The 19,673-nt window shown below is 44.1% G+C and overlaps 2 protein-coding genes, 1 long non-coding RNA gene and 1 pseudogene across 3 annotated transcripts; all 4 read right to left on the reverse strand.

The window, feature by feature from the left end:
• Positions 1-1,944: 1,944 nt before the first annotated feature.
• Positions 1,945-7,383, reverse strand: LOC120674178. Its single transcript, XM_039955321.1, has 5 exons — positions 7,226-7,383; positions 4,445-5,358; positions 4,145-4,357; positions 3,919-4,043; positions 1,945-2,803 (listed from the first exon to the last, which is right to left on the reverse strand). Exons 2-5 carry the CDS (start codon positions 5,317-5,319, stop codon positions 2,358-2,360), a joined length of 1,659 nt encoding a protein of 552 aa, XP_039811255.1. The 5' UTR covers positions 5,320-5,358; positions 7,226-7,383; the 3' UTR covers positions 1,945-2,357.
• A 1,545-nt stretch (positions 7,384-8,928) lies between these two features.
• On the reverse strand, positions 8,929-10,569 carry LOC120674187 (annotated as a pseudogene).
• A 297-nt stretch (positions 10,570-10,866) lies between these two features.
• LOC120695239 lies at positions 10,867-12,162 on the reverse strand. Its single transcript, XM_039978532.1, has one exon. It carries the CDS (start codon positions 12,160-12,162, stop codon positions 10,867-10,869), a length of 1,296 nt encoding a protein of 431 aa, XP_039834466.1.
• A 2,363-nt stretch (positions 12,163-14,525) lies between these two features.
• Positions 14,526-15,278, reverse strand: LOC120696010. Its single transcript, XR_005683985.1, has 2 exons — positions 14,884-15,278; positions 14,526-14,793 (listed from the first exon to the last, which is right to left on the reverse strand). It is a non-coding gene; the product is annotated as an uncharacterized LOC120696010 (long non-coding RNA).
• Positions 15,279-19,673: the final 4,395 nt, after the last annotated feature.

Consider the following 19,673-nt stretch of genomic DNA (forward strand, 5'->3'; position numbering starts at 1 on the left):
CGCTCAGCCAAAATAGCCGGGGGCACCGGACCTTCCACAAGATCCCGGACCCCCATATACTATCCGGACCCCTCAGCGGGGAGGGAACAGACACCCCGCTTGAGGGGGTCCGGAGCCACCACGTGCCCGCAGTCGCAGGAACGCGCGCAGCCGCGAAGCTTCCCCGGTAAGACTAGCCCACCTACCGCATTTAATGCGGGAGATGTTAAGTGCGCTCTGCCACAGCAGAGCCCGATGTGACTTTTGCTAGGTTGTACTGTTGATCGCGCGTTACCGAGACGCACAGTGCAGCCACTGGCGGCACCCACGCCACGTGCGTCAGTCTGCAACGCCAGTTAGACACGACAGCTCGGCGACGGAATATCATAACGCCTACGCGGTAGACCCAACACTCTACGCCGCAACCTACACCGCCTCAACGGGCGCCTCGCCGATGGGACAGGTGAAGACCCCCCTCGGTCAGAGAGTCTATAGGACGATGAAGCGTATCAGAAAGAGATTCACAAGGCACTGTTAATGTCTTTTGGATGGTAAACTATACATCCTTGTTGGGCCCACCTGACGGGGTCCAACGCCTATGTACGCGTCCTCCTTGCACTATAAAAGGGGGACGCCAGCTAGAGAAGGACTCAAGTCCAAGAAAAGACTTGGAGGCAGAGGATAGACTCATCCACAGACACAAGAGCAATACAACTCTCAGTGGACGTAGGGTATTACGCTCCGGCGGCCCGAACCACTCTAAATCCTCGAGTGTTCTTGTGTTCTTGCTTCATGAGAAGATCTGAGTAATCGCTTGCACTTCCCTGAGTAACCACCCTCTGGGGTTAGGCGGGTGCACTACGCCACCCGGCTGTGGCCCTCCTCCTAGAGCCACGACAACTGTCGTTTTGTAAATTTGCATTGGGACGACGATTACTTTCCTTTTGCTTTCGTCTATCCACTACGCTATTGTATTTTTGAGGATAGCTTAATTTCGTCAAACGGTTCGGTGATCTTAGGGTCCGTGACCAAAGCAAAAATGGTTCGGTGATGGAAGTTCCTTCATCACTAGAAAAACCAGTTTCGTGATGTTTTGCGTGTTCCGTCATTATAGAACAAACTTGACGAGACTTTCACGATGTATCAAATTTTGACATAAATTCGTCACCAAACTTTCTTTATGATGGATTTTGGCCCTACAGTGACGAATATCATTTGTCACCGATGTATCGATTTCCACTAGTGAGCTCGTGCATCTCGCCTCGGCCGATGCCCCTCCTTCCTCCTCGGCCGAACCTCATCTCCGGGCGGCGGCGATCACTGTAGCAGCAGCTCGAGGTGGCGGCAGCGCCCCTGGCAGCAGCAGATCTGGGCAGTGGCACATGGCGACAACAGCAGCTTTGGGCGGAGGCAGAGGCCAAGTCATGGCGGGGCGGAGCCGGTTTCGAGCATGGGCAGCAGAGCCGAGATTCGCCGGAGAAGCCTACCGCCATGCCACGGGAGGAGGGAGAACAAAGGAAGTGAAGCGAGGAGGGGATGGAGCTGATGAGTGGGCCCGGCCGAAGGGGGTAAAGAGGGTCCAAGGGAGGGGCAGTACGGTCATTTCCCACAAAAATCCACGCAGGCAAGGTGACTTGGACTGCCACGAGTCCAAAAGTGGCAAAAAATTAGACCTCAATCTCTTTCCAATGGCAAATTTGTTATTTGCATTCTAAAAGGGCAACTAGACCATGGCAACTCGTAACGTCATTCTAAAAGGGGAAACTAGGCCATGGCAACTCGTGACGGTGGCAATTATTTAAATTTTCTGGCGTATAATGGAAGCCAAGTATATTTTAATTGTTTTGCAGGTGTGCACCAGTTTAGCAGCTTCTAAAATTTCACATAAAAATTCCCATTGCACTAATAGTGGTTAAGTATTTTATAGTAAACTAATTAGCGGCCCTTTTGTATCCAAATATGAGATATGCAAAGCAATTAATAGCTTAAGCTTAAGTTATAGTAATCAGAACTTTGTACAGAGATAGGACTTCATAACCGTGCAGGATGAACATGGCTCCGAGTGGTAGTAATGAACACGGCCTCGACTAGTATACCACCACTCCACAGGAGCAACGGGCCAAACCAGCAGCAACTACACTAAACTGTGCTAGCCTAAGCAATACAGGGCACGTTTGGTTTGTTCGATACTAACAAGCAAGCTTGGCATCCTCTACATAGCACGAGGAGCATGCAAAGATTCAAGTCCCCTTGCTGCACGCAAAAAACTTTCAGAAACTTTGCCGCTGCTTTATAAAGAGCTCGTCACAGCCACCGCCACTTTGTTGGCTCATAGTGAGGCTAAGACGCCATCCGATTGGGTACTTCCAGTGAGCCACTCATGTCTTGCTTGGCTGCCCGCTCTGCGTCACAGTTGCTATATTGCCTGGCCCAGAGCCAGTACTCATCATCTCCCCATGCATGACCAAGGTACCTTCCCGTTGCATCTCCCGGATGAGCTGCTCGAGCCTTGGGGTCTCCTTGACCACAAAGGCAATCATCCTGCCGGGGGGTGCACCGATTGATGAGTCCATCTGTCCATGATCTGCTGCAGGTACGGTAGGAGCATTAGTAGCATCTTCAGTGGGTATGCTAACATCAGTAGCAACCCCAAAAGCTCCTTGGGGCATGCAAGCAGCATCAGTAGCAATCCCGGTGGCTGTATCATTAGCAGCAAATGCTGTAGCTCCAGTGGAGCAGTCAGGTTGATGCAATGCAGCAACCTGTTTCCCTTCAACTTCATTGGGCTTGAATACACCCCACAAGTAGTGTTTCATTTGGAACGCTACACATATAAGAGAACAACCGATTAGCAATGGATTAAAAATGCATGTGTAGCCACAAAAAAAATGCATGTATACAAAGGCATATTCTAATAAAAATGGCTAAAAAATGTATAGAATAATTATTGAGTAAAAATGCATCAGAGATCCACCAATTTAGATCCACGAACTCCAAAAGTGCAATTTTAGGTCAATCAACTTGTAATTTGTGCCACTTAAGTCCATAAACTTCGAAACATAGGTACATAAACTCTAAAAGTGTATTTTTTGCTTCATAAACTTGTAATTTGTGCCACTTAGGTCCATAACTACAAAAGTGCATTTGTAGATCCATAAATTTCATCCATGAGCAGTTGTGTGGCTAGAGACGCGCCTACAACGATCGCGCCGATATCGCTATCCATGAATGTCTTTCAATCGCACGCGATTTTTCACCGCAACACCGAGGGCCACAGAGGACATAATATATCTCCTACCACCGCAACACCGGGGGCCACAGAGGACATAATATATCTCCTACCAAGAGAGGCATGTTGTTGAGTTCCTCCGTGACATCCTCCACCTTTTTCAAGCTATCACCCCTCCTCTCCACCCATATTACGGGGTCATATCTAGATCTAAGCTCAGTTCTAAGCTCAGTTCTCACTCAGTTCTCACCAATGACAGTCTGCAAGCTCCCATATGAATCCTAATACATATCAATAACCTTCAAAATAAGTCTTTCATCTCTCCTATCTCCTCTCCTTATGCTCTTGGTTCAAGACCTGAGCTCAAATTTCACTATTCTGGCATAACTCCAGTAACGTGTGGGCATCGTGTTGATTCATGTTATTAGTGCGATATCAGTGCATGAAGGTTAGATTGAGGGATGGACCTAGGTGACAAAAGTTACAAGTTTTTGGATCTAAAAATAAACTTTTAAAGTTTATGGGCCCAAGTGACACGTATTACAAATTTATAGACCCAAAAATGCAATTTCAAAGTTAATGGACCTAAGTGTTACAAGTTGATAAACCTCTGGTGCATTTTACTCATAATTATTTAATGCCAACCTATATTTATTGATACCAATTAGAACATCATAATCACTACTATAGGGAAAAAAACATTTACATACTCTGATATCGTTTAGGAAGCAAATTAGAATGGAACAGCAGCATCTCAGCATCATCGATAGTGGCCCGTAAGGCTAAATCATTCTCCATTATTTCCTTAAGTAGCTTGTCATGGGACTTGTCAGGCCTAGAGATACGAACAATGAAATAAACATCTCACTTCATCATAAGGAAAGGAAGGTAGATGTGTTGTAAGGGAATGCAAATGCAAAGGTTAAAGCAAGGCACCTCATCTTATAGGGGAAGAAGTATAAACCAATGTTGTCATCTATAGGTCTTGATGTCTCCCATCTCTTAGGCCAAACCTTTGACCTAGGTAGTTTAGCCACTTCAACCATACGCGACAACAATTTTGACAAATTGTGCACCTTCTCACATGATTTAGTCGACAAATGACCAGACAATGGTACGTAAACCTTATTGCCGATATTGAGAAGACCACTGTTAGAATGATCACAAAATTAGTAACAGGGGAAAAGGTAAACAGATACTACGAAATGAAAGGATAAAGAACCTATCAAATCATACCTCCAAACAGGTTCATCGATGGGCTTGGAGCAATAATAGCATTGCTTCTTGGGACAATTGGCAACAAATGGCTTAGTAACTCTAGTATGACAATTCTTCAAAATATCATTGGCAACACCCTCCAGACTCTTATTGTCATTGTCATTGTCATCTTCATCTTCATTTGATCCTATATATTTTCTCCGTCTCTTAATTGTCTGATGAGTTGGATTCTCACCTTCGGAACCATCATCATGTGACTCGGGGATTTCTTCCGGTAATGACTCTTTCCTACTCCTAAGATTGCCACCATTGGTTATATTTATATCATTGCGACCATTCATCCCATCCCCCATATGCATCCATGTGATGGGTCTAAATTGCCCTGTTGACTTGAGAACCAACCCTGGCATTGCCTTTAAGTTCGTTGGTTGTGAACTGGACATTTTGACACCTTTTGCATGGTTAACGGATCTTTGATTTATCTTTGAAGTCATTGAGCTCGCGAGGGTAGGTTTAACCAGCTTTCCTGAAGAACTTGCATGCCTAGATTTAGGACTTACTGCCATTGGAGAAAAATCTTCTTTCATTACTTCGTGATTCCGTTGTTCAACTTTACAACCATCAAGATGTTGCTCGGATTGTGGTAAGACTTGATTACCTCGTTGACCGTTTTCACTAGAATTGCTCTTACGTAGTTTGTTGTTAACCACCATGGAGGGATAGATAGATCTCATATTAGCCTGTGCCTTCTTCACTTCTCCTAGGATCTTTATCATTGGCTTTGACACAAACCTAGATTTTTTTGTTTTTCTCAATGATCCATTTTTCCCTTTTAGTCTAGATGTGCGTGATCTTGGACCAAAATTACCACTAGGTTGCCTTTGATGTTTCATGCCGCCAATTGAAGTCAAAACAACCAAAAATAGGAATTTCTACAATGAAAAACAAAACATAGTTGGAACAGTTCTTGTAACATGTGCAATATTGTACAAAGAAAGAGTACTTGGAACAGTTCTGGTAACATTTGCAATATTGTACAAAAAAGTGTACTTTATTTCAAATGCAAACTAATGGAAATTAATTAAAGTCTACTATAGTGTCAAAATTACTTCAAATTATCAAAAGAAAAATGAAAGTTCTTATAACATGTGCAATATTGTACAAAAAAGAGTACTTTATTTCAAATGCAAACTAATGGAAATTAATTAAAGTCTACTCTAGTGTCAAAATTACTTCAAATTATCAAAAGAAAAATGATAAATTGTTCCTAATGAACCTCATAGGCATCCATGCATATTTATTACAATCATATCAATATTTCAATATTAAAATTAAAAAAAATTGGTAATCAATTTTTCTATTAGTACATATATCATTATATTGTTAATTGCACATACATGATGACTTAAGTATAAACAATCCAAATGGGCAATTAGTGGTGTAATCTAGTAACAAACTATTTGTAAAACAAAGGCGCAAAAGAAATATCACCTTACAGTATATACCATTTAAGTTATAGGATCACTATTACATACAACAAAAGTCGCACGGGAAACTTTCTAAAAAACAGCATACGCATGAGTAAGTTGAAACATGTGGGGCAATGCAACCTCTAAAAGCGTTAAAATATGTGCAGCCTATTTCAAAATAGTAATAAATTTCAGGTAAAATATTTAGAGAGAATTATTTTCTTGGCCTACAAAGAGTTCTGCTTAGATATAACTCCAGTGAATTTTTTTACTATTTTACCATGTTCTTGTGATTTTTTTATTTAAAACAGAAAATAGATTTATAAATGTCTAGAAAATTATTTTACTGGTGGAAAAAATACCAACAATTCATGAAAAAATTCTTTATATTGTCATTTTCTTAGCTAAAATACTAAACTAATGCGTTTCAATATAATTAAACTGTAGACCTAACTGCAGGTGATGGAAGGGCCAAGAAACTAAACGAAACTTGTTTTAAGGCCAAGTAGAAGCTCAGAAAAGGCCAAAAAACTAAGCACAATTTTTTTTAGAGACAAGGAAATAATTCTCTCAAATATTGATACTCCTTTTGAAAGTTTCTTGGTTGGTCCAAACTTAAAACAACTCATATCATACTAACAAACACAACTAAAAGTAAAAGGAATGATGCCCTAGACACAAATTAATCTTCTGACAGTTCCAGCGCGCACACCTAAAGCATAGGGTTTTTTTTATGAAATCAGTATAAGAAAAATATCATGCAAACTCCTCTATCCTAATGCCACACCATATCTGTCATTGCTAGAACGTGGGCCATCCATGGATAAAGCTGAAGAAAGCAGCACAGGGAATCCACGCAGATTCAACGGAAGCACAGTGCAGGCACATCTGCCTCCACAGGTTGCTTCACTTATTGCAAATCGATCTACTAATCACTACCAAACAGCCATGGAGATGGGCATTGGAATCAATCCACAAATTGCTCGTTTACCAAAGACCCAAACGAATAGATCGACTCGTCTTTCGGGCTCCGATTATGGCGACCGGCACAGTGCAGACGCGGGACGAACCGATCTACTGAATCACCCCCACACAAACTCCGTTCTGCTAATCCAAACCAACAGATCAATAGCTAACACGAACAAAACTCCGTTCTGCTAATCCAAACCAACAGATCAATAGCTAACACGAACAAACAGAGCGGAAGCAGCACATGCAAGGAACCAAATCTCGCCGCAGATTGATTCGAGGCAAACATTCATGCATGTCTACAGAGCAACGAGGAACCTGAACTAAACAACGACCGACGAGAGAAGCGGCGCGTGCGTACCTTGCTTACGGCCGGCGTAGGTCGTCCTCCGGCGCGGCAATGCAGAGCAAGGACAGCCGAGCGCCAACTCCGATAACACCCGGCGGCGGCGGCGGCGGAAGACAACTGCCTGTCGAGAGTCCGTAGGAGGGAACAGGGGGAGGGGGCACGGGAGCCGAAAGGCCGTGCGGTGTATTTATTGGGGATTGAGGTCGGTCGGTTGGTTCGTCGCCGAGTCGTGGGCCAGCCGCACTCGCGCAGAGTTCGGAAACGGAACGGCGAGATGAACGGACGCCGATGCGGAGAGGATTTCGCAGGGTTTCCTTTTGCTTTGCGCGACGCGCGTGTGGGGGGGGTGGTACAACGGTAGCAGCCGCCGCGCGCTCGTGTCGTGTTCCGCGCGCCGCACGGCAAGGCCCCGGGGCTAAGGATAGATTCGAATGTCTATTCGAATCTCAGATTTTTGATTATTTTTCTTCGATTATGGACAAATAAGATATATAATTTACTATGTAAATTCATAGCCTTGTATTTAACATTGATCTTGTAAAGATTCATAAAAACTAAACCTCAAATTTATCATATATATTCTCAAATAATAGATATAAAAATTCGAATACGGATCGGATACGGATACGAATAATTTTTCACCTTTTTAATTGTAGGGAGCAAATAATACATAAAAAAATTTATACAAAATTTTATTCTTATGTGCAATAATATGCTTGATAATATAAAAAAAAGATTAGCATAAAATTTTAAGCATATCTATTTTAAAATATTAAATTTATTCTAAGAATTCGGATGTTTAAATCCATCCCTACCCGGAGCTATCCCATCCACGTCATCATCTCGGGAATCGCTCTGAAAAGAGAACCAGCACAGCACTAGTACTCCGCTATGGCAAAAAGTCTGCTTGTACATGGCACTCGCAAAGACAATGTTAAAGAACCACACGGTCCATAAGGTGGGGCCACAGTAAATATCAATAGTCTAAAAACATCACCATAAGATGGGGCCTCAGTAAATATCAATAGTCTAAAAACATCACCATAATGCGCAAATGTTTGGATAGGCAATAAGGTGGGCCCCACGTTAATAAAATATCGCTTCCCCTCCGCCTCCTCTTTTTCCTTCGCGCGTGGGAAACTTCCGTTCCCAAATCCTCCTGCAAACCCTATCCTATCCAGTCCGCCGCCGTCGCCCTCGATCCCTTCCACCCGGATCCGGCGATTGGCACTTGCCTCCCTCTCCCTAGCCATGGCGGGCTCAGATCGAGCCCAAGGGATGACTTTGCGCGCGGCAGGTGGGCTTCTGGCCCCGGGATGCGAGGAGAACGAAGGCCAGGGTCCCGATGGGGCGAGACAAGATCCGGCGTCTCTCTGGGAGCCGCCACCCCCGGCAGCAGCTGGAGAGAAGCGACCTGAACGAGGAGCAACTCCACCACTGTACCAGCACAGCACCCTGCGCCTTTTTCTTCCAACCTTGGGAGCTCCGAAGACTCCGTGCACTGTTTGCTCCGGCGACATCCCCAAGGTTACAGCTCTCATCTCATCTTCCCTAGCTAATCTGCAACTCTGAAAGTTTTAGTCTCGACGCCAACTCTTGATTTTGCTAGTGTTCTTTTGGTGCGTGCAAGTGGTTGCCTAGAATAACCTAAGATTTAGATTTTACTGAAAGAAATGGCCCTCTTTTTTCTGGTTGCCTGGGCGATCTCCTCAATGTTGCAGAAATATATCATATGCATTATTTTGGAGTACAAACGGATAGAGTACAAGGTTGGAAACACTAATAAACTAGTAATGCTTAGAATCGACAAGAAACAAATCAACTTTAATTTTGCTCGGCACCATATTTTTGCCATATGTGCTCTATCAAATCTTCCTTGAGCCGACGATGGGTCTGTCGATCTCGAATCTCCCTATGTTTCTCTAGGACATCTGCAAATTCATAGATAGGTCCATGGTGAAGCCCTGTTGTTTGCGCAGAAAATGGCCCTTGTTCATACGTATTGTCATCAGGTATATCATAGGAGCCTCTCTCATCCTCAACTATCATGTTATGCAAAATTATACAAGCATACATAATATTAGCCAGTTCTTCCCTTTCCCAAAGACGTGCTGGGTAACGTATGATGGCCCAACGTTTTTGCAAAACCCCAAAAGCTCGTTCCACATCTTTTCTTGCTGCTTCTTGGCATTGTGCATACAATTTAGCCTTGGCAGTATGAGGTCTGTTGATTGTTTTGACAAATGCTGCCCACTCTGGATAAATACCATCTGCTAGGTAATATCCCATGTTATATTGTGTCCCATTGACTGTAAACTGAACAGCAGGTGCTCTTCCTTGTAGTTCCAGAGTGAACAATGGTGACTAGTCCAAAACATTAATATCATTGTTTGATCCAGCAGCACCAAAAAATGCATGCCAAATCCAAATGTCAGCAGAGGCAACTGCTTCTAGCATGATAGTTGGTACTCCATAATCACCACGTGTGAATTGCCCTTTCCATGCAACTGGACAACTTTGCCACTCCCAATGCATACAATCAACACTACCCAACATTCCAGGAAACCCATGTGCCTCTCCAAATTGAAGTAAACGTTGAACATCCTCTTGAGTAGGTCTGCGAAGATATTGCTGACCAAATATATGCCTCACTCCTTGAACAAAATTAACCATGCATTCCATTGCTGTTGTTTCTGCTACCCCAAAAGATTCGTCCATAAGGTCTGCTGGAGTAGCATATGCCAACATTCTAATGGCTGCTGTGCATTTCTGCAATGGTGATAGACCCACCTTACTAAATGCATCTCGCCTTAGACGAAAATAGGGAGACCAATCACCAAGAGCTTCAACAATCCGCAAAAAAAGATGCTTCCTCATGCGAAATCTCCTACGAAATTGCTCATCGGTGTACAAAGGACTATCACTAAAATATTTAGCAAATAATCTGTTGTGGTCCTCTTCATGATCTCTATTGATGTACCTTCGTGTGTAGCCCCCACGACGAGCGGAGGGTCCAGCTAGCTCTGCTGCAATCTCTGCTTCGAGCTCTGCTTCAATCTGAGCTTCAATTTCAGCATCCATAGGGTCATTGATTTCTGCCCACATCATCTCTTCAAATTTTTCGCTGTTAACAGAATCATCTGAATGAGCAGATTGATCTTGGGATTCAAATGACATTTTTTGGAAGTGGGTCTGGCTGTTGGGGTGAAGGCCAATGAGTTGGGCTTTCAGAATGCAATTGTGTGTTCCTGAACTGCATCTCCTATTTGTAGCATACCCTCCAACGGCTAGTTTTATAACAGCTCTTTTTTGGAAGTGGGTCTGGCTGCATGCCAACAGATACTTCTATTAGCATGCCAACATCTTCTTTTACTTTTGTCAGCATGCCAGAAGCTGCTACTTGCTTGTCAATATTCCAACGGCTACTTTGCTTGTCAATATTCCAACAGCTATATTTTGGAGTTTAGTCTGGCTACAATATTTATGAACACATAAAACTTACCAATATTCCATTAGTAGAAGCGGACAATTACATTAAGCATACATTAAGCATTAACCATACACTAAGCATACATTAAGCATTAATCATACACTAAGCATACATTAAGTGTCCTCCATACAAAGAGTACATTAACCATACAAAGCATACTTCTTTACTGGTCTTCGAGTTCTTTAGATAACTTGAGCAGTGCAGCCTCATGTCTCTTCAGCTTTTGTGGACTTAGATTTGAAGTATCTCTCTCTTCTAATTGTATGTACATTAACCACTTTTTCATCCTTGTTTCTTCCCATTTTGCTTTGGCCGATTCTACTTGTGCTTCTGCTGATTTCAGTAACGCTTCAGCTCTAATCTTGATAGTTTCATTGTACAGCACTATATTTTGAGATGGCGGGTTCCCCAATGGAGAAGACAAAGTGCCTTTTCCTTTGCCTTTTAGTCTTTCTTTTGCTTTTTTCTGTCCCTCAGGGCGCCTCTCTTTACTTGCTGATTCTTCTTCAGTGTCCTGAGTTGATGATGATGTGTAAGCTCCTGACTCGGAAATTTTAGTCCTCTTGTTCTTGCCTAACTCCTTCTTGACGACTGTACGCCATTTTGGTTGATCCTTGAGCTCTCTCCACATATACTCCAGAGTGAAAGGTTTGCCACTTGATTGACTCTTGTACCATGCATGGGATTTCTCCATGATCATGTCATCAGAATGTCCACTGGTATAGGTAGCTCTAACATTAGCATAAACCCCACAGAACTTAGCAATTTCCCTCTTAACAGTACCCCAATGTGTCTTCAATTGCTTGACTATCCTCATGTGGACATCTGTAGGCCGGTTGCTGTTGAACTCACTAGCTACATCCTTCCAATAATATTCTTGCTTCTTGTCATTTCCTTTTACAGAATCAACTGAATTATTTAACCAAGCAAAAAGTAACCGTAGGTTTTCTTCTTCTGACCAATTGATGCGTTGTGCTCTCCTTGCCACTTCTTCTTCACTACTATCACTTAACTCTTCAATGGAAACTGACTTCTTCTCTTGGTGTCTTGCAGCACAGGGGGTTGATGACTCTGACCCATGGGATGAAGTGTTGGCACCATGCCCAACCAAAGTGACAGGTTGTGGCACAAAGGTTCCTCTGGTGCTTGCAGCTCCAAACACCTGATTTGGTGAGGACACCAAATTTTCTTGCAAGTGGTAACCTTGGAAGCTGGATGGTGCCCATTTTCCTTGATGTTGAAGTCCTTGAAATGTTGGAGGAGAATGACCATATGGTGGGTAGTTGGCTGGGCCACCAAATGGGTACAAATTGGGGAAATATTGGGGGTTCAAGCTTTGGGGAAACTGAGATGGGATGAAATTGTTAGGGAGTTGTTGGGGAGGGGAGTCATGACGTGTGTCTGTGGGGTTTGAAGGTTCATCATTTTGGTTTGTGAATTTTCTGTTGGAGGGATCCATCTCAATCGGAAATGTGCAGGTTGGAGCAGTTGGAGCTCAGTTTTTGTAGGCAAACATGGAGTAGAAGGTTGGGAGCAACGGTTATATTCCAGCCAACGGCTAGGCTGCCAACGGTTGCCAACCGTTTCCATTTTATATTGATTTGTAAACAGTGAATTCAAAAAGTAGTGTATTTTACTCCCTTGTGGCCGGTCCATAGCTATATGGACTACTTTAGCAATAAATGCTATAAAGATCACTTGTGCAATGTATATGGGTAGTCCCTAAGGGTACATTTATTGCATAAAGACCACTTTTCTAGCACATTGTGGTCGCCCTTATGGTGATGTTTTTAGACTATTGATATTTACTGTGGCCCCCATCTTATGGTGATGTTTTTAGACTATTGATATTTACTGTGGCCCCACCTTATGGACCGTGTGGTTCTTTAACATTGTCTTTGCCCTAAAATTTACATTCAAAAATATCATGCATAAAGTATTAAATAAAATTTACTTATAAATTTTTTTGCACGGAGAATCGTAAATCGCAAGACGAATCTAATGAGACTACTTAGTTCGTAATTTGCAATAGCGATGCTACCGTAACCATTTACTAATGATGAATTAATCATAGATTAATTAGACTCATTAAATTCATCTTGCGATTTACAATCCATCCGAACAAAAAGTGTTGCAAATAGATCTTGTTTAGTACTCCGAAAAGTGTTTGAATTCGGAGGACTAAAAAATAGCCCTTGAAAATTTTGATATTTAAGAGTATTAAACGTAGATTAGTGGTAAATTCTATTCCATAATCTCTAGACTATTTTGCGAAATGAATGTAATGACTTAATTAATTCATAATTTGTTACAGTGATGCTACAATAATAATTCACTAATCATAAATTACTATATCTCGTTAGTTAGATTTGTCTGCAAAATTGACTAAGTGCTATGAAAGTAATTATCTACATAGACTTTATTAAATACACTTAAATAGTAAGATTCTTTAGGGCTATTTTTTAGCCTCTTGATCCAAACGAGCCCTATAACTTGCTAACTATTTATGGTGAACTACTTCATCCTCAAACTATAAAATCGGATATTCTACCTTCTAAACTTTCCAAAATCAAATAACCCTTCATGTGGTTTTGGACGTTGATTTTGCTATAGTGGCTCAGTTTTATATTTTTCTGTTGAATCTCTATCTATAAAAAGTTGAAAAAATTGAAACTCTTTCTCACCAAGATTAGGTCCACCATACCCCTCACGGAGACCTCACTTGTCAAGCCAAAAGGTTGGACGAAACAGAGGGGGAGATTGATTTCTTCAATATTTTTCACCAAAATCAAAATACTTTGTACACCGACAATTTTCTATACCCATCTCTTATATCCGTGTATTATTTTCCTTTAGCACACACTTTACTTTCCTTTGCATATGCATTTACCCATAGTTCACATCATTATTTATTTTAGAAGGATAATAATTGGCATTACTATTTATAGAAAGAAAAGAAAGATGGGTATTATTTTTGGAAGAAAATTAAATGACATCGTTGTTTGATAGAAGGAAACTAAAATACATGTATGTGGCACGTACATCTCAACTAGTCTTTGAAACATTACAGTAAATCACAGAAAATCATAAAATAGAAAATTCTATTTTTTAGACTCCACATGAGTAGATCTACAGTGAACATATAATATGGTATTCTTTAGTACAAAGTTTTTGTTGTAGTTTTTTGATATATACTCACAGCTGTAGTTTCTATAGTCCAATTGTGATGCGATTTTTATGATTGCCAAATTATTGTATGCTTGAATTGTAGGAAAAAATCGATACTCATTGGATCATATATAACTTAGTTTGTCCTTTATAGCACTCGGCATGGTGGCGTTTGGCCTAATTAGATTTATTAGATTCGTCTCGTAATTTATAAACAAATTATGCAATTAGTTTTTTGGGACATTGGCGTTTATACCCTTGTTTTGATATCTAATGGTGATTTTGCCCCTCTTTTTCGAACTTTGTGAATTTACCCTTGTTATTTGAAACTGAAGACACAGTTTGCCCCTACTCCGTGAAGTTCTTTTAACGGTGTCAATTTGGTCGCAAAAGACCATCGTGTCCATGTAATTTTGCCCCTACTTGTTTTCTCAATTTGTGTTTTTACCCCTACTTTATCACACATAATACAACAAGATTATCAAAGCAATATACCCACGTTTGAAAGGGATTTTCACATAAGATAAAAATTGAGATGAGTTGCATATATTTAGAAACGTTACGAAATGGCCAAATTTGTTAAAAATTTGGCAGCATTTTAACACAACTTCCATAGATTCAAACATGGCAGCATATATAACAAGGGGTCGCATATAACAACCATCACAAAAGCATCTCCAAATAACATTGTAATACATCAAGGATGTCAATCTGAGATCCCAACCTACAGTTTTGCACACCAACTTGCATAAGGATCCAAAGCACAAGTCTGCATGACATGTCCAACAAAAGAACCTAGAAGTAGTGAGTTTTTTACTAGTCTAGGTGTCAAACAACACATATTTAAGCATCTAAACCTAACAAACTTGCTAGCCTCCCTGGTGTCCCTCCTCTTCCCCTTCTCTGTCCAACCGCACTTGTGCTTCAAATGAAAGATTGTACAACATGTTAGCAATTAGCGACTGAGAAAAAAAAAGAAATGGATTGCAATGATACAATGAACATGACTTACTTTATATCATTGGCACCCCGTGCTGCACCTCTATCTCTTCCTCTTCCTCTTCCTCTGCCACTTCCCCTTTCCCTTCCCCCCACAGCTTCACTTGCACTTTATAAAAATAATACAAATGAAATGAGAAAATTAACAAGTAAATTAGATAATTCATGTATGAAACTCACATTGGTTCATTGTTCCCATCTGCAGGTTGTGTTCCCCTTCCCCTTCCCCTTCCCATTCCCCTTCCCCTTCCCCTTCCAGTTGCACTACCACTACCACTTGCACTTCATATGTAGGAAAAAAATTAGTGAAATAGCAATAAATAGAATAACCATGAATAGACATCAATGGCAAACATTACACAACTTACACAGAATCATTGCAGTCCATTGCAGAACCATTTTGTGAAGAATCATTACACAGGATTTTTTAGACTTCTGCATTTTGGCAGGTTTTTTTGGGGCGTTGGGGATCTCATTTGTGGGTCTCTTATTAGATGGTGTATCATTATTAGTTGGTGTCTCATTTGTGGGTCCTCGATGAGAAGGGTGACATCTACGTTTTGTTGGTGAACATTGTAATGCCCCCTCGAAATCATTCATCTGGACATTGACACACGCAACCCCTTTGTCTAGATTCAGTACAAACCATTCAAGCAATTGTTCATCAAATTTTATCTCACAAGATATATTCTCCAAAACACGCCATAAAGTGCACAACTGCTTAGAACCCCACATGTAATGTTCAGCTACGAAATAAACTAGCTGCTGCAGACCATAGTTATGTATGTCAATAAATTGTGTTGGCAATGTTTTACCCTGTCGCCATAACTTTGGCCCCCCCATCTGGCATACTGAAAAATGACCGAACCCTAAGTACAAGTTGACTGTTTCTAACTAGGGTTTTGATGAACAAAGATGTTGAACATTGTGCTCTAACTAGGGTTTCGATGAACTGCCTAAACTTAGATCGACGAAAACTCCGGGGAAATTGGACGGGGAAGACACTGGATCGAGTGGAATCTTGAAGTCGGAGTTGAGGTTGGCGAGGCAGATGGTGGTGATGTCCTTGATGGCGCCGTAGTCCTTGCGCCGTGGTCCAGCGCGGGCCCGCAGCGCCGCGCGCTTGGCCGCCGGTCGCGCCGCGCGCTTGGCCGCCTGCCCCGCGCCTTGGCCGCCCGCCCGCCGCGCCGAACCGCGTGCCCCCCTCCCGCCGCGCTCGCGCGCACGGCTGCCCGCAGCGCAGCGCGTCCCGCCAGCCCGCCGCGCCGCTCGCCCCCCCTCCTGCCGCGCGCGCGCACGTCCCGCCCGCCCGTAGCAGTGCTCGCGTGCCGATCCGGTTGAGTGAGCGCTCGGTGTCTGTGACTGAGAGTGAGGGGCTGGTTGAGGATGAAAGGATAAGGGGCATAAAGGTCTTTTCGCATACTATTCTATTAATTTTCAATTTGTTTAATTCGTCTAATATACCACCATGTAACGGATGTCTATTGTAGGGGTAAACGGGAGCTTCATTTTCAAATCGCAGGGGCAAAATCACAAAGTCGAAAAAATAGGGCTAAAAACACAATTCACTTCCAGACCAGGGGTAAAATCACCAATTTCCCTAGTTTTTTTTTCTAGATATAATTCTTCATGCAGGTGCCGCAACATTCATTTGAAATTTGAAATTTTGGATCTAAACAAGGCGCTATGGCAAAAGGTCTACTCGGTATATGACAATAAAAGGGCAACCAGCACTATTGCGGCACAATAAAACTCGACGCGTGTCGAGCAGCGCGCTCTTTGGCACTCCGCCAGCGGCGGTTGCCATCCGCGTCGCCCTCTACTCCACGCTGCTCTCTGCTATTTGCTGCTGGTCGGTGGGTCAGGTTGTGAGGAGTGGCCCACTATTAGTTGCTCAGGCTATCTGTATGTTAGTGAACTGCTGTCTGGCGGTGGATCCACCCCACTCGTCTGCCCACCTCCCACGATTCTCCCTCTGCTCTGACACACAAAAGAGCCACTATCCTATCTTTGCTCGGCGGCCGGGCGTGGTGAGCTTACACAGAGGAGCGGCGCGGGGCAGCCGGACGCTGCCAGCTTGGGCCAAGGAGGGGGTGCGGGGCGGCAAGGCACGACGAGTTTGGAGGAGCAGCGACGCGGAAGAGCTCCCTCCGCCCGCGCGGAGGCCGGGGCGGGGCAGGGGCGGCGCGACGCGGCTGGCCACGGCGACCTCCCTTCTACCCTCCGCGGAGGCCGGGGCAGGGGAGGCGCCGAGCCTGCGCGGCGCTCCCTCCACCCGCGCGGAGCATGGAGCAGGGGCGGCCCTGGGGGTGAACCACGGCCGCCGCCGCTGGCGAGCCCGGGGGCGGAACTCGGCCTCGGCCTCCACATAGGAGCTTGCCCGGCGCTGCAGCGGAGCTCCTCGTGCATGATGCTCTCCTCGGGCTAGGTGGAGCATAGGCGAGGTTTTCACGGGGACGGGACCGGAGTTCGACGCAGTCGTCGGCTCGTCGCGGCCGGCCTCCATCGCGGATAGACGGGCAACGGGCAGAGCGCGGCCTCGGTGCGGGGCGAGGCGGCGCTGGGCGCTGCCATGGGCGTCGGGCGAGGTGGCTAGGCGGGCAGAAGCAACTGGAGCGCAGGCACGGAGGCGAAGCGAGCCGCGGGGGCAGCGGCGCGGGCAGGTCGGCTTGGCGGTGAAGCTAAAAACAAGCATGGAAACTCGCGGAACGAGGGAAGCATGAGCACCAGTGCATCACCTAGGTTCGATTTGAGCCGCTGGGCGAAAAAAATGGTGACCAGAGCTACGAGTTCGACAACGAGGTGGATCTCGGCGGCTGACGGCACTGGCGGCCGCGGGATCTTCAATGCCTGGCGATTGGCTCCATGGGAGAGGTGGCTGAGGGGTCGAGCATGAGATTTAGAGGGTGTACGAGCTATAGTTTAGAGCGATTCGGAGACGATGAAGGGAGGGGCTCAGATTTTTTGGCCGGCGGCTCTTAACAATCTTGGGAGCCACGCGCAGTCTGGACGAGGAAGAAAGGGTGGCATAGCTAGCAGGTGGCCGAGTGGGCCCCATGACCCACCCTATTTTGCATCTCCACGGTATATATGATAATTTCAGGCTTAATCGTTGATTTTCAGATGTTTAAAATTGTAAGACACCTTATTACTATATTATTAAGTATTTTTGATGCGTTTTATACTTGTATAGTACTATATATTTGCCGTGATAAAAATTTTATATCAAGTTAGAGCACTCTATCTTAAAATTCTAGATACACTATTGAGCCCAAGCGAATTCTAGATACACCATTGAGCCTGAGCGAGAGAGAAGAGAGCAACGGCCAGCTTGGGAATAAGGCCGTGTTTAGATAGAACGCAAAATTTTTTTGCGACGGAATCTTACAATTTTGAAGTACTAAATGAAGTCTATTTACAAATTTTTTTGCACAGATGAGTTGTAAATCGCGAGACGAATCTAATGATGCTAATTAATCCATAATTAACGGATAGTTACTGTAGCATCACTGTTGCAAATCATGGATTAAGTAGGCTCATTAGATTCGTCTCGCGATTTACAGCCCATCCATGCAAAAAGTTTTATAAATAGACTTCATTTAGTACTCCATACATATGTCAAAATATTCGATGTGATGTTTTTTTTGCGTTTACGAGATTTACGTGTAAAGATCTAAACAGGGCCTAAGGATGAGGATGGCACGAACTGTAACGACGACCTGGCTTAGGAGAACGGTTACGATCTACTCTGCACGTTGAGTAAACCACACCTACTAATTAATTCTCTTGCGTTTTCGTCCTCGCTTCGCGAAAAAAATCGATCCGAAATTAACAGTTTCCTACAGCCAGCTATTTAAGTTGGCTCACCCACCGATCGGAAAGCAAGGTGGTACTAAACCAGCTGCTCCCGCAAACTCAGCCCACAACGTGGCCCAGCCCGTTTGGCACTACAGTACTATGGTGCTATAGTAACTGGTCTACAGCCCACGCGAAAGTGGCTTGCAGCCCACTTAGCTCGTTGGGCCGATTTCTTTGGGCTGTTACATGAATGCCAGAGGTTGGCCGAAAAAATGGGTACTCGTGCCTAGGTGGTTGACACGCGGCGGTTCACCGGGCTGGCGATGCGACTGGTCTACGGTATGGGCACATTGTGACCGTGGAGTGGTTGTGCTTGGCCATTGATGCACTTCCTGTCGATTCGAACGGTGCGGCAGACAATCAGCATGGTACGGCGCGTGGCAGTGGTGTACACTCGCCGGCAGCGAAGGCCGATGTGCGGCGTTTCACCATGCACGGGATATGTGAGCCACCCGCCCGAGTCACAAACAGAACAACAACAACATAGTCTTTTTTCCCAAACAAGTTAGAGTAGGCTAGAGATGAAACCCGAAAGAAATAAGTTCAAGGTTCAGGCACATCGATAGCAAGTCTCCAAGTGCTTCTATCCAAAGCTATCTCTTTAGAGATATTCCAATCCTTAAGGTCTCTCTTAACCGACTCATCCCGCGTCAGTTTAGGTCTACCTCTACCCCTCTTTACATTATCGACCTGCTCAAGAACCCCATTACGCACCGGCGCCTCAGGAGGCCTTCATTGGACATGTACAAACCATCTCAGCCGATGCTGGGTAAGTTTCTCCTCAATTGGTGCAACTCCGACCCTATCCCGAATAACTTCGTTCCGGACTCTATTCCTCCTTGTGTGCCCGCAAAACCACCGCAACATCCGCATCTCTGCTACACTCAGTTGCTGAACATGTCGCCTTTTTGTAGGCCAACATTCAGCACCGAGTCACAAACAGAA

The sequence above is a fragment of the Panicum virgatum genome, chromosome 2K (genome assembly GCF_016808335.1).
Source record: "Panicum virgatum strain AP13 chromosome 2K, P.virgatum_v5, whole genome shotgun sequence".
Classification (NCBI taxonomy): domain Eukaryota; kingdom Viridiplantae; phylum Streptophyta; class Magnoliopsida; order Poales; family Poaceae; genus Panicum; species Panicum virgatum.

Coding starts and splice junctions, on each gene's coding strand:
- LOC120674178 (XM_039955321.1), bottom strand. CDS start 5,319: ATGAAACATCAAAGGCAACCTAGTGGTAATTTTGGTCCAAGATCACGC. Junction 4,358..4,444: donor ATCGATGAACCTGTTTGGAG/GTATGATTTGAT, acceptor TCATTCTAACAG/TGGTCTTCTCAATATCGGCA. Junction 2,804..3,918: donor GCTTCCTAAACGATATCAGA/GTATGTAAATGT, acceptor TTATATGTGTAG/CGTTCCAAATGAAACACTAC.
- LOC120695239 (XM_039978532.1), bottom strand. CDS start 12,162: ATGGATCCCTCCAACAGAAAATTCACAAACCAAAATGATGAACCTTCA.